Consider the following 15,847-nt stretch of genomic DNA (forward strand, 5'->3'; position numbering starts at 1 on the left):
AGATCATGATCGGTTGTACATTTGGGGAGCAGCTATAGTGGGTGGAGAGGTAGAAGTCGCACCCAGGCCCTGGCCCCCTCTGACACATGAGAAACCACCAAAATTATAAATAGTAGGTGGTAGGACCTGTTCACATCTGGACGGCCGATTCCACCTGCGCTCAACGGACCTAATTGATTAATAATGGTGTCATTAGTTTGAGATGATGTGAAAAATATTGCTGCATTCAGTGCTATTCTTCCCGCCAAATCTTATGGAATCGCAACGGAGGCTCCACCTCCAACACAGATGTGAGCTGAGCCTTACATATTCTGCTTTGGCGGCCAGAAGCTTCAAGTTACCCTTCTGCATACAATTTAGGAAAAGGTGCAGAAGTAAGTTTTAGTTTTTGCTCGAAACAATAACATATACGCGGGAAGCGGAGGACAAAATGGTGCACAACTTATTATAGTTTATTACTAGAGACCTAGAAACAATACAATTGATAGAGATATTTGAAGGTTTCTTCATTTTACTGTACATAACATTTGTTTTACATTTAGCAAAAATGTTAAACCTTCTGTTTATTTCGAAGTTTAAGTTTACAAAATCCCAGATTTGCAATGTTCTCAAATTTTTGGATAGCACGATCCTTTGGTCTGTCTGTCTTTTGTAGTTATACAGTTTAATGTATTGTCAGGGTGAATCCCGCTTGGCTTACACCTAAATAAATTATAGAGAATGCCTTGATTGTTGTTACTGTACACATACTGTTACTTGCAGTACTAAGGTCATGTACTCAAATCTGACAAAAACGCCAATGAAAGTGCTCGCTTGGAACATTCTTTGGAGTATTTTTTAGGGTATGATCACACGCCAGATTTGTTGTTGAAATTTCTACGACTGTTTCCCATTTCTGAACGTGGGTTTGTAAAAATCCATGCATATTCTGCAGAAACAAACCCATTCAAATGAATGGAACAGATTTTTTAGTTCTGCAACAAATCTATCCTGTGTGAATATGCCCTTATTACGGTCATGGCCTTGGGCACCATGTGACATTGCTCACTAAATGCAAAATATCTTTTCTCCTCATACCACAAAGGTAAAAGTACACAATCTTCAGCTATGACTTGTAATAATATGAATACACGCGAGTACATACAATCCTTATTAATACATGTTTTCTCTGGTTTAAAAAACAAAAAAGTAGGAAATTATTCAGTTGGCTCGAAGTGTTAATTGTCAACAACTGCATTGCTTCCACTCTGCATGTAAAGGTAATAAACCCAGATTACAATCTATAAACGATAAAGTATGGATTATAAATATAGTAAAAAGAAATGACTCAGCAGGTTAAGACTGGGATCGCGAGGAATGTGGGCGATGGCACTTTCCTTTTATCTTCTACAAACAGGTGTAACTCTGAAGACCAGTTTTATACTGCTCCGACAGTCACAAATACCTACTCTGACATGTCCATGAATGTTTGCAGTCTAGGTGGAGAATTAGAACTGTGACTCAATGACCAGTGACTCATCCTGACTGGCCCTCGGCCAACTAGCTCTATCACACAAGGCCCAGCCAATGTTAAATTTATCATCCACACACAAAGGAGGTCATAGATATAGGTACTGATACTAATAGTTAGCAGGCCTCTTCTGCTTCTTCAAGAACATAAATGTAAAATTGGAATATACATACAGGCAAAATGTCTTGCGCCTCAGCCCACTTCCTGTCCCGGGCAGGTCCGTTTATACCCTAGGCCTCAGTAGCGTCGTGACCTTAGTGACACAACATGACATGGCCATATTGTTCACTGTATAATACACAACTATGGATGCAAAGAAACTGAGGCCTAGTCACTATACAGGCCAAATGTAGATGAGAAACAAGCGGTGTCACTGGACCAGAACAGAATTATGATGGTACGTATATTGCAATTTTATTTTATTCTTATTTTACTACAAGTGAAATCTCTTTGAGACGAGTAGAGGTCGTTTCAACGAAGAGGGCCAATATACATAGGATCTGATGGAATTGAAAAATAATTCTTCTGGTCTTCTCAGGAGTGGTCTTCTTTGGGTATGTTCACACAGGGTGGATAGCCTGCATTTTTTTTGCTGATGAACACCCTTGGAAAGACATGGGAGTTTATTCACAAAAACAAAAACATGCATTCTAAAAATTCACCTTGTGAACCTAGCCTTAGGCCTTATTCGGACGGCCGTGTTTGGTTCGTAATATACTGACCGTGTGTCGCCGTATTTCCTGGACCGACCACAATTCAGGGAGCTGGGCTCCTAGCATCATAGTTATCTATTTTTTTTTTATTCTGAGTGCTGAGTTGCGGAATACTGTCCTGTACTGAAAACATGGTCACAGTTCAGGACCGTATTCCTGGGGTGAGGCAGGGACCCCTAGCATCATGGATAACAATGATGCTAGAAGCCCGGCTCCCTGAACTGTGGTCGGTCCGGGAAATACGGCCGACACACGGTCCGTATATCACGGACCGACACGGTTGTCTGAATAAGGCCTGAGGCTAGGTTCACAAGGTGCGTTTTTAGTATGCATGTTTTTGGTTTGGTGAATAAACTTCCATGTCTCTCCACTGGAGTTGATCATCAACAAAAAATGCAGGCTAAAAAAAATGCAACAAAAAGGCACCATGTGAACCCAGGGCTTATTCAGACAAATGAGTGTAAACTCGGACATGTAAAACAGGTGGTTTTTTTTAAAGTCCGAGTCGCACCAGTGCAGGACTTGTTTGCACGGATCCCTCATAGACTTGAATCTATTGAGGGATCCGTGAAAATGGACGAAAATAGGACATGTCCTATTTTTCCACGGGCCCTTCAGAGTTCATTATAACAATGGCTGTGTGAACAGCCCCGTTGAATTGAATGGGTCCGTGTGCTGTCCTTTTTTTTTAACGGACAGCAAATGGATGTATAACACGTTCGTCTGAATATGCCCTTAATGTGGAGAACAACTTTATCAAGTGTCTGCAATTAGAAAATTGAACAAGAAAATCTCTGAACAATTATAACGGAGAGTGAAAACACAGGCAGTATTGTGTATCTTGCTCATGTATCAGTCACATATTTATTTACTTGCATTCCGTTGGACTGACAACTGACATACAAATCTTCAATATAAATTTAACGACAGTGACTCAGCCTCCTGGACTAGTTTTACAGGTAAAACATGGAAGTGAAATATGCGCGTGGTAGAGTGGAGGAAGGTGGGAGGAGAATGTGTGCGCTGTCAAATGACCAAGCCGCTTTCAGGGAACATAATCCTACATCACTTAAGGGCACTGCAAAACCAGTTAAGAATATCTAATACCAAATGTCAAATTGTTTAAGTAAGCAGCCAAAAAGATTAAGTCAGTGTGATTTCAACAAACTTTCCATTAGTCAATAGTACAAATGAATATACAAAACTTTCTGGAACGCAACTCAGAAGAAAAAAATCTTGTACTTACCCAAAATTCTGTGTTTTTTTTTTGTCCAGGCCGGCCTCCTGGGATGATGTTTCTTCCCATGTGACCACTGCAGCCATTCACAGGCTGCAGTGGTCACATGTGTGAAAAAGTCATCCAAGGATGTCGGCCTGCAGAAGGACACGTCGCCGTAGCTATGTAAGTATTAAACTTTTTTATGTGCAGTTTTCTGCAGCAGACACTCCAGCTGAAAAACCGCAGCACGATTTGGTGCAGTTTTTTTACCGGAATTCCCTGCGGCGCCCAGGGCGGATAAGCTGTGCGCTTTTATGCAGCGTATCTGCCCTGTGTGAACATACCCATAGTGTTCTATCTCACCCCAGTAGTGGATTCATAGCTACACTGCTCAGTACTGCTGTATGAGGTCCTTCATGCTGCTTCTGAGGGTGAGCTACAGAGTGATAGGAGAGCAGAATTCGCTTTTTGTGTGCGGTGTATGGGAGACATCATGACAACTAGTTTGCACCCCCACTGGAGCAGAGTTCAGGGACAAATGACAATTAGTTCACACATAGTTTTTTGGTGCTGATTTTGGCAAGTTGAATCAGCGCCGAGAAATGTCCCAAATTGCCCCCCATTTATTTCAAAGGGAGGCAGAGGCTTTTCTTCCCCCCTATCGGCTTCCGGCTGCTCGCAGAAAAAAGAAAGCAACATTCTCTTGATTCAAGCGCCTTCCGCCTCTGACCTCCCGTCGAAAGCAACCGGAGCCAGAAAAAAAAACAGTGGTGCACGTTTGGAGCATTTTTTTGTTTTGATTACATTCAATGTCCGCGGGCAAAAAATGCAACAACAAAAAAGCGTCCAAAAACGCTGGCAATTAATAATCTGTCTCAAAATCCCTGATGGAATTTTGAGGCAGATTTTTTCTGACTGTCAAAAAAACCACAGTGTGAACTAGGCCTTAGAGCCTGCAGAAGAAGAAACCGCTCAAAAATGACATATAAAAGTCATATAATGGCCAGAAATAGGGTTATTCCACATGTCCACACATATGACCGCTCATTCTGAAAATCTCCTGAAACGACAGGTACGCTTTACTGAGGGACTGTTGGCTGAAATATAGGAAGATGATGCTATATTACACGGATATCAATCCTGAAAACTGCTACACTTTTAACATGTCATTGGACTAAAAAAAGCTAATATTTATCTATGGTTATGAATAGAGTTGCATTTTTCGGTCAAGTCCTCTTGAAATAAAAGTACAGACCTAGAGTGGACCTTTAGCCACAAAAGGCACAGAAAACAGTTGTAAAATGACATCTAACGAGTTAAAAACATAGGTACCATATGACGGATATCACATTAAAACTGGTAACCATATTATTGTAGTTGTAAGTGCGGTCTGATTTTACTAACTACTAAAGTAACACTAGTGATTAAAGTGTATGTTCACCATTTTAGTGTTCTTCAACCCTGTATAAATTCATGGTACAAATATTTGTCTCTATATATACACTATTTTCATATAGATATACGGTACATGTGGATTTAGTTACTCTTTTTTAGACGTAATCAATCTTCTATATATAGATGTATCCTCTAGAGAGTATCGGTGTGGATCGAGTGTGAAATCCCATATGGGATGATCTTCACACTTAAATTGATTTATAGTGAAGTCTATTTAGTGGAGCTATATGTTCTCAACTGAGTATTAATCACGGTGCCATTTGAAGGTAGATTTTTTGCACTGTTGTACCATTTGTCACACACTGTCATCTATGCAGTATTTTCTCTACTGCATTAGTTCAATATGTGTGTAAATTCTGAATTTCTCAGGTTTGTAGCACTTTGATACTGTATATACGCAGCCCGCGCATGCGCAAATGGGCTGAAACGCAAGTTCCAATCAGGCGCATGCGCAGTGGCGATTCTTTCACTGTCTGCGTTCCACAGACTACTTCCGGTCTTGGCGCCATCTTTGAGCATGCGCAGTAGGCGCGCGCGAACGCTACTGTCTCAAGGTGTGCAACACATTGGTAATGTATGTTTTCAGATGTGATCTATATAGAATTATACTTTGTAGATTGGCCTCTGCATCTTTCATTGATTAGCCTAATTGCTAATTAAAGCACAGTAGATTGTTTTTTTATATATTATGTATTCATGTACATTACACTTGGGATATGAATGTACGTCTGTACTTATGCACTTTACGGAACTGTTCCACAGTATGGGTTGAAATCTCTATGTATACACTTGACTTTTCCAAATTGTACATCAATTGGTTTTATGTTAATTATTGGATGTACCTCCTATTTATATCTGACAATGTATGTAGTGTTGCACAGCTTGAGAAAGGTTCTGTGACGAACCGAAACGTCACTGCTCACTTGAGGTGAATAAATCCACCCTTTTTTCATCTATCTGGAAGTCCTGGTGCCGTTATTTTGTCCTATGGTTTTTATGCATTCAAGTTGGGGAACCGATTCATCCTTGGCAACGTGCACATGGCCTAATTTATAGCTGTGTGGAGTGCTGTGTTCATCTACAATTGGACTGTACATACACTACCGTTCAAAAGTTTAGGGTCACTTACAAATTTCCTTATTTTTGCAAGAAAAGCACCGTTTTTTTCCAATGAAGATAACATTAAATTAATCAGAAATACACTCTATACATTGTTAATGTGCTAAATGACTATTCTAGCTGCAAACGTCTGGTTTTAATGCAATATCTTCATAGGTGTATAGAGGCCCATTTCCAGCAACCATCACTCCAGTGTTCTAATGGTACATTGTGTTTGCTAACTGTGTTAGAAGGCTAATGGATGATTAGAAAACACTTGAAAACCCTTGTGGAATTATGTTAGCACCGCTGTAAACCGTTTTGCTGTTTAGAGGAGCTATAAAACTGACCTTCCTTTGAGCTAGTTGAGATTCTGGAGCATTACATTTGTGGGTTCGATTAAACTCTCAAAACGGCTAGAAAAAGAGAGCTTTCATGTGAAACTCGACAGTCTATTCTTGTTCTTAGAAATGAAGGCTATTCCATGCGAGAAATTGCCAAGAAACTGAAGATTTCCTACAACGGTGTGTACTACTCCCTTCAGAGGACAGCACACACAGGCTCTAACCAGAGTAGAAAGAGAAGTGGGAGGCCCCGCTGCACAACTGAGCAACAAGACAAGTACATTAGAGTCTCTAGTTTGAGAAATAGACGCCTCACAGGTCCTCAACTGGCAGCTTCATTAAATAGTACCCGCAAAACGCCAGTGTCAATGTCTACAGTAAAGAGGCGACTCCGGAATGCTGGCCTTCAGGGCAGAGTGGCAAAGAAAAAGCCATATCTGAGACTGGCTAATAAAAGGAAAAAATTAATATGGGCAAAAGCACACAGACATTGGACAGAGGAAGATTGGAAAAAAGTGTTATGGACAGACGAATCGAAGTTTGAGGTGTTTGGATCACACAGAAGAACATTTGTGAGACGCAGAACAACTGAAAAAGATGCTGGAAGAGTGCCTGACGCCATCTGTCAAGCATGGTGGAGGTAATGTGATGGTCTGGGGTTGCTTTGGTGCTGGTAAAGTGGGAGATTTGTACAAGGTAAAAGGGATTTTGAATAAGGAAGGCTATCACTCCATTTTGCAACGCCATGCCATACCCTCTGGACAGCGCTTGATTGGAGCCAATTTCATCCTACAACAGGACAATCACCCAAAGCACACCTCCAAATTATGCAAGAACTATTTAGGGAAGAAGCAGGCAGCTGGTATTCTATCTGTAATGGAGTGGCCAGCGTAGTCACCAGATCTCAACCCCATAGAGCTGTTGTGGGAGCAGCTTGACCGTATGGTACGCAAGAAGTGCCCATCAAGCCAATCCAACTTGTGGGAGGGGCTTCTGGAAGCATGGGGTGAAATTTCTCCCGATTACCTCAGCAAATTAACAGCTAGAATGCCAAAGGTCTGCAATGATGTAATTGCTGCAAATGGAGCATTCTTTGACGAAAGCAAAGTTTGAAGGAGATAATTATTTTTTCAAATAAAAATCATTATTTCTAACCTTGTCAATGTCTTGACTATATTTTCTAGTCATTTTGCAATTCATTTGATAAATATAAGTGTGAGTTTTCATGGAAAACACAAAATTGTCTGGGTGACCCCAAACTTTTGAACGGTAGTGTGTATATATATATATATATATATATATATATATACATACACACACACACACACACACACACACACACACACACACAATCTAAACTACCTTGTACTGATCCAGACTAAATCTAGCCACATATACTTCTGAAAACGGTTGGTCAAACACTCATTCAACTGACAGATATTCCTCCCAACTACCCCATATAGGTTTTTAATGGGGGGAACACATAAGCCTGTGCTGTGAACAAAGGACAAATGATCGGGCATGTGAAAATCCAACTTGCCTGATCCTTCTCTCCCCCGTTGTCTACCGTTGGTGGAGAGTCGGGACACCCCCATACAAATTAAATAGTTCACTGGTCCCGCCAAAATTAGCATGCTCGAACGACTGTAGCTTTACATCCTGTATTATAGTCCAGAGCTGCATTCATAGTTCTGCTAGTTTCTGAGCTGAGATTTACCAGCATTTCATGGTGATTTGGAGAATTTTACACCTGACGTACAGTAATTGGAAGTAGGAAAAAGGAAGTAGGAAAAACTATCACACCTCATTATAGAGCGCAAACAAGCTGTTAAAGGGAACCTGTCACCTGCATTTCACATATTGAACTTTACTTATCCCCCACTGGCCGCCGCTATAAAAAGTTAATTGCCGTTATCCCCTCTCCTAAACTCCTCCTCCGACTGTAAATAACGGTCGGCAAACATTCAATCAAAAGTAAGGAGGCGGGGCAAACTCAAAAAGACTTGAGGAATGAAGATTTGACTCTTTTCAAACAAAGATTTGACTTTCTGCTCATTAGCATACGGTGTGGGAACACAAAAACTGAATACTCAAGCTAAAGAGCCGACTAAGAAGACAATTATAGGTTATATAGAAATTATTTTTCACCCACTACCACCAGGTATTGCTGGCTTAATAGGTGAAATGTCAACTGTTTGCAATAGCAACAAATAGAAATGTGAATGCAGCCCTGGGCTTGAATACAGGCTATAACTCAGAAACGGTACAAGATAAGTAATTAAATTACAGTATGGTACTGGTAACTTTTATTTATTTAGAATAGATCTATATATAAAATGTAAATGGTCGGGGTATCTATGGTAACGCAGACTTCAGCACATAATTTGTTCATTGCATGGATGGTCAAACTCTGATGTCTACAGATAAGTGTGAATTGAGTCTGACGTCTCATTTTGCTGAACAAGAAAACGTTGCATGCAACGTTTTTCATCCGGTATAATGAGACATCCGCCGTATGGTGGATCAAACTGCAAATGCAGGGATAAGTGTAAACAGAGCCTGCCAAATCTGAGAACACCCTGAAGCTCCCCTAAATAGCAAAATAATAAAGTTTATAATAGACTAGACTTCGTTCCCACACCTACCAGGCCCTGTAGATCTCTGCCGCTCAAGACCTGTCATGTGACGCCATTATAGACAAGTCAGTGCGTGAAAATGGATGTCGGAGGCAGGGAGTTTCAAGGGTGTTCTACATATTGAGGAAATTGCTGGGGGTTTTTTCATTCCCCTTTTCCAAAAGATAAAAAGTATAAAAGTTATTTAATACATTATATGCATCCCGAAATGGCTTCTATAAAAGCTACAAGTCAAGAAAAAAAAAGTTGCGTGCTGAAACACAGAGGGGGGGAAAAAGTTATTAAAATTAGTTACGTTACTAAGGAGTTAAACGGGTATTCCCATCTCGGACATTTATGGCATGCCCCTAGGATGTGCCATAACTGTCCGATAGATTTGGGTCCCAATGAGTTGGCCTTTTTCCAGAAACCACTGAACGCACTTTAATACGCTGTTTCCGGAACTCCCATAGAAGTGAATCGGATTTACGGGAACCACGTAGCTCGCTGTGCTATGATTTTTCCGTAACTCCCATTCACTTCGATAGCATATCTGGAAATAGTGTAGCAAAACGCGCCGGCTGTTTCCAGAAAACCTGGCCACCTCATAACTCAGTGGCCGGAGACCAGCAAAAGAAGGTAAAACAGGTGTCCGGGTTCAAGAGATCGGTGCAGGTCCCATAGACATTTTTGCCATATCCTGTTGAGACGACACAAATGTCTGCGATGGGAATACCCCTTTAAAATTCACTTAAAGAGTAACTTCACTTTCATCTAACTTTTGATGTGTCAGAGACATATCAAATGTTTGGATCAGTGACGGTTCAGGTGCAGAGACCCCCACCGTTGCCGAAACGAAGGTCCAGAAGCACTCAGGTGAGCACTTTGTTGAGACTGTGACCAGAGCTCCCTGTCAAACTGAAGATGGCTTACACAGACGTTCTAAGTAAGCCATCTTCAGCCCGACGGTGAGCGCCGATCACAGCCAAAGGAGCAAAGCGCTGCTGCACCTTCGTTTCAGCAATCCAAACTTTTGATAATTCTCTAAGACATATCAAAAGTTTGATGAAAGTGGTTCTTATTTATATATTCACTAATTATATTTACTTGAGACATAAATTCAAAATCTAGAATAATCGAAAAGTGAAATTTTTGGGATGGTTTTTCCATTAATGAGACTGTTCACCCTTTTTATCCAAGTTGTTTTGAGTCAGACATTTGATAGTGTAACCCATGTTATAGATAAGACTAAAACTGACTAGATGCAATTTCTCAAGTGTAAAAAAACCAAACAAAAAAAACCAGCATCTATTTGGTCTTTAACAGTATTTATCTAAACAAAAAAGTGCCTAAAATTGACATATTACAAAAAACCTGATCCATTTAAATAAGAACAAATCTAAATCAGACCAAGATGCCAAGAGTACAAGAGTATACAAACACAATAAAACGAGAGACCTTCTCTGTAAAGCAGAAGACAATCCCCTCATAGCAAATATTGACTTGCATCATCTGTATATCAGAACGGTCTTCATTATTTAGTGACAGGGGATACAGAATACTTATAACGTCTCATGTCTGGAGGGCGCTACATTACTGCAGAAAGCGGTCATTGCACCACATCCTAACTGCCTGCAAATACTATCCTAGGTTCAGGTCTTTCAATGTTATAGAGACAAATAATTTGTAGATACAAGTGTCATTTTATATCAGTCTTGCTTACCATTCTTGAAGGGGTTGAACCAGAATCAAAAGTTATCCCCTATCCATAGGATAGGTGATCATTTTCTGTTCAGTTGGGGACCTGCCACTGGGAAACCACCGATCATGGGACCAGGGGTTCCCGAACCCACTGTTCCTACTCACTGCTCGACCGCAGTAAGGAGGACATTGAATGGAGCGTCTGTCCACCATGTGTGCTGCTCCATTCAAAGCGCGAGTCCAGTGATAATAACATGTAGGCGAGGGAGGCGCGTGCGTCGTGATCATATCATGTACGCGAGGAAGGCGCGTGCGTCCAGTGATAATGACATGTAGGCGAGGGAGGTGCGTGCGTCCAGTGATAATGACATGTAGGCGAGGGAGGTGCGTCCAGTGATAATGACATGTAGGCGAGGGAGGCGCGTGCGTCGTGATCATATCATGTACGCGAGGAAGGCGCGTGCGTCCAGTGATAATGACATGTAGGCGAGGGAGGTGCGTGCGTCCAGTGATAATGACATGTAGGCGAGGGAGGTGCGTCCAGTGATAATGACATGTAGGCGAGGGAGGTGCGTGCGTCCAGTGATAATGACATGTAGGCGAGGGAGGTGCGTCCAGTGATAATGACATGTAGGCGAGGGAGGTGTATGCGTCCAGTGAGAAGGACATGAACGAGCGGGAGGCGGCTGCGTCCAGTGATAAGGACATGTACGCGATAGAGGCGCGTGCGTCCAGTGATAATGACATGTAGGCGAGGGAGGTGCATGCGTCCAGTGATAAGGACATGAACGAGCGGGAGGCGGCTGCGTCCAGTGATAAGGACATGTAGGCGAGGGAGGCGCGTGCTTCCAGTGAGAATGACAAGCATGGGTGGGAAATGCGCATCCAGTAACAGTGACGTGTATGTAAGGTAAGCATTTGTCTTATACACCCCACATGATAATAATGTGGGTCAGGAGAGCATGTTGCCCACCAGAGTACCAGTGACTCCTCTGGTGGCCCCAGGCTCTGGCACAATAATGGACCTCAATGGTAAAGCAAGATGATATCTCCATTTGGAGGTGACTGTGGAGCCAATCACTTGTCACTAGGGTCTACGTATGAGGCTGGGTTCACATGGTGCGTTTTTTGTTTTGGTTGGTGAACTTTCATTGAGACACGGGAGCTCATCTACCAAAACAGGAATACATGCTATAACGCGACAAAAACGCGCCATGTGAACCCGGCTTAACAGGTTAACTCACAAATAACCGATTAGATCTTATTGATAACATCTTGTGTTCAGTGATAACTACCATGTTTGCCATGTTCTATATACTATAGATGGAGGGTAGGCCCAGCTGCATACATGTGAGGGGAGAAGCTGCCCTGTACACCCCACATGTTATGTATAACATAGATGTGAGGGCAGCATGCCTCCTCCTATGATAATATCCCACCTGATAACGACATGAATGCCGCATGTGTCCTGTACACACTACATGATAATAACATATAATAAGTTAGTGAAGGCTCTATCATGCACACAGTGATGTACCTGGTCAGGTGCCGAGTCTCTCCCCCCAGCCTCCCCTCCAGCTCCTCCCAAGCAGGCGGCGGCTCAGACGGCTGATAAGCGGACAAGTTGAGGGCTTCGGAGACCTCCTCGAATCTGGCGCAGAAATCCTGGAAATCTATTAACCCATCTCCATCCACATCCAGTCTACGAAACAGAGGACGCACCAGGTGGGACTGGAGCCCGAGATCCGTACACACTGTAGCGAAGTCCTCCAGCTCCACTAACCCGGAGCCGTTCACATCACAGGCGGCGAACAAGCTCCGGAGCTGGGAGAGGTCAGGTGCTGAGCCCATCAGCTGCGGACACTGTGGCAGAGAGTAACAATCTGTCCGAAAAAGTGCGTCTGGACTAAATTCCTTTACACTCCCCCAATGTGTTACTATGGTACAGCCTGTTCCTATGGGGTTCTGCTACCTGGGCAGGTGCCACTCTGACAATATGGGGGTTGTTGTAGATTACACCTGGTCAGTGTTACTGGCACTGTGCTGTTACGATGTATAGGTATGTGATGAGCAGAAGTTATGGACGATCCTGATTACAGTCTTGTGCCGTCACTGGCTGCAGTAACGGGATCGCGTCAGGAAGTCGATGATTCGTTAGAATAATATTCCAAGTTGATCCCAACGGTGTAACTTTCCGCATATCACATGAAGGAGAAGATCCAGCTGGCTGGCCAACAACACATTCTTATAGGAAAGTCCATGATATGTGATGAGAACTTGTGAATTTGTTACGTCCCCTCCTCGGAGTCCCTCATCGTCCGTGCAGCTCCTCCCCATACACCTCAGCGTGTCCTGAGGCACAGAGCGGCCCGCACCTCACCGCAGCCGCCTCCTCCCTCATGTAACAGGCACATAACAATCACCTCACTCGTGTCTGGTTCCTCATAGTTTATTACATCTGTGCGGTTTCCCAAGAAGACATACCTTTCATAGCACAGCAATATATTTGCTACCACACCTGCAGCTTTACCTCAGAGCTATGAAACACGTGACGTAGCGGAATACAATTTGTAAATTAAGCAGGACAGGAATCGTTTTATTTATTTTTTCACATTGTAATATTTTGGCAACTGGCTATACTAAGACAGCCCTAGTGTCCTTCAATGGAGTCCCTATGCTCACAAAAGCACATCCTCCTATTTAATCTACCTCCTCTATTCTGCCATCATCATTGTGGCATAGAATGGGTTAAATAGCTAATAGGTCTATCTGATCTCCGCCCTTAGAGCAGCGGTGTGACATTAGCAGCCGCACTCCCGTCCTGACGCCATCGCGGTGCGGTACCTCTCACTGGTGCCGTACTATTGTGGGTTGTGGGGCTCTCCATGAATATATAACCATCGTTCACATTTATAAGTGTATTTAAAAAAATTGTGCAAAGGAAAACTGGAAGGCCTCAATTAAAGAGACTGTCACCACATTATAAGTGCCCATTTCCTACATCGATGGGCGCTGTAATGTAATGTGACAGTAATGCTTTTTATTTAGAAAAACTATCTATTTTCACCACTTTATGAGCGATTTTTAGATTTATGCTAATGAGCTTTCTTAATGCCCAAGTGGGCCTGTTTTTACTTTAGACCAAGTGGGCGTTGTACAGAGGAGTGTATGACGCTGACCAATCAGTGACCAATCAGCGTCATGCACTTCTCTCCATTGATTTACACTGCACTAGCGATATAGTTATATCATTATGTGCAGCTACATAAACACACTATAACATTACTGCAGTGTCCTGACAGTGAATATACATTACCTCCAGCCTGGACGTCATGTGTATTCAGAAGCCTGACACTTCTGTATCGTTTCTCTGAGATTTCCAGCAAGGCAAACGTAATCTCGCGAGATTACGATGTAAACGAGATTACGTTTGTCTTGCTGGAAATCTCACAGAAAAGATTCAGAAGTATCAGGATTCTGAATACACATGACGTCCAGGCTGGTAGGGTTGTTTATTCATTATCAGGACACTGTAGTAATGTTTGTGTATGTGGCTGCACATAGCGATATAGTTATATCGCTAGTGCAGTGTAAATGAATGGAGAGAAGTGTATGAGGCTGATTGGTCACTGATTGGTCAGCGTCATACACTACTCTGTACAACGCCCACTTGGTCTAAAGTAAAAACACGCCCACATGGGCATTGAGAAACTCAGCATAAAGCTAAAAATCGCTCATAAAGTGGTAAAAATAGATTGTTTTTCTAAATAAAAAGCACTGCTGTCAGCTACTTTATAGCGCCCATCTCCTTCTGTAGGAGATCGGGCACTTATAATGTGGTGACAGAGCCTCTTTAAGTTGTATTATGACCACAAGACCCGGACTCCAGCAATTCAAGTGAACCTAAATTTGGCATACTTGTGTAAGGGGCTTGTGGACACTTGTTGTCCATAGTCACCAATGAATTCACTGCTTTTACTGTTCAAACTACCTAAGAAAATGAAAAGGCTAATTTGATTGGTTGCTATAAGCAACTGCTGCTTTTCTCCTTTGCTGTAGTTTTCCGACTTTTTCTCTTGTGTTTGATAGGCCCCCAAATGTTGTCTCGGGGAGTGCAGCATTTGTTTTATTTACATCTGTCTCATCCATAAGTACATATTCCATGTCAATGGCACATGTATGTAAATAAACCGTACCATCCCCTCCCCCAATGCCTGTCAGATTCATATGTGGTGTTTCCAGTCAATGAGACCTGCTTACACAAAGTGATCGCTGAGTAGTGACATCATGCCATTCATTAAAACGTTCTGTTAAGACTGGAACAATACTTTCATTCATGGGAGATAATTTAAATTCTTAACCATCAATTTGGGAGTGACCTGACTCCCGACAGCAGATGCTAAAATCCAACATGGCCGATCCTTTGTTCCCATGGGAGATAAACCCCTGCCAGAGGTGCCCGGCTGTGGCTTATTCCCCTCTCCCCGAGTGACGTAAACATGCAGGTACAGCTGAGCGTGCATGTTTATGGGGTAATTCTGATAATAACTGTCAGCTGAACGAGCATTCGGCCGACAGTTGTTTAATGTGTATGACAACCTTAATATTGGATAATCTTATACGACAGTACTGGACAGTGATCATAGTTACAAAAAGAGACTTTTTAAATGTAATTTATCTCTCGAATCACCCAATTCAAGTGGAAAGCTGAATAACATGTTTTGATAAAGCATAATATACTATTGTATCTCCAATGGGGCTAAACAGTGACAATCTAAGCTTCCCACACAGATGCCTATGGGGAAGCAGAGCTCCTAGCATTTTCCCTGTTTTAAAGTTAAAATAATATTTAGGCCCCATGCACACAGCAGAGTCGTGTGCAAGGAACCTAAAGAGCAGTGCATGGAGGCCATACGGCCCTCGAGTACAGAGCTGCACAGCCTCCGTGTGTTGCTGTAAAGGCACAGTTGGGTGCCATATGTATGCATGATTCCATACAAAAGAACCTTTATATTCCTCTTTGAAATCTAATGTGTTTGTCACCCAAGTCCCGTCCCTGATCCGTGGAAGGATAGGACATGTTCTATCTTTACCACGTATCGGAGAGTCAGGTCTGTTATTCACCAACTGAAGAGAATGGGTCCGTGAAAACTATCCACTCGGATGCCGTGAAAAACGTCCCGAGTGGCACT

At 42.5% G+C, this 15,847-nt stretch overlaps 1 protein-coding gene across 1 annotated transcript in view; it reads right to left on the reverse strand.

Moving 5' to 3' along the window:
• The window catches only part of LOC142748130 (ras and EF-hand domain-containing protein-like), a 55,650-nt gene extending 42,459 nt beyond the window's left edge, over window positions 1-13,191 (reverse strand). The window contains exon 1 of the mRNA XM_075855259.1: window positions 12,193-13,191. Within this exon, the coding sequence (XP_075711374.1) occupies window positions 12,193-12,506 (314 nt within the window). The 5' untranslated portion in view covers window positions 12,507-13,191. The remainder of the gene's footprint in view (window positions 1-12,192) is intronic.
• Between the last annotated feature and the right edge of the window lie 2,656 nt (window positions 13,192-15,847).

The sequence above is a fragment of the Rhinoderma darwinii genome, chromosome 3 (genome assembly GCF_050947455.1).
Source record: "Rhinoderma darwinii isolate aRhiDar2 chromosome 3, aRhiDar2.hap1, whole genome shotgun sequence".
NCBI lineage: Eukaryota > Metazoa > Chordata > Amphibia > Anura > Rhinodermatidae > Rhinoderma > Rhinoderma darwinii.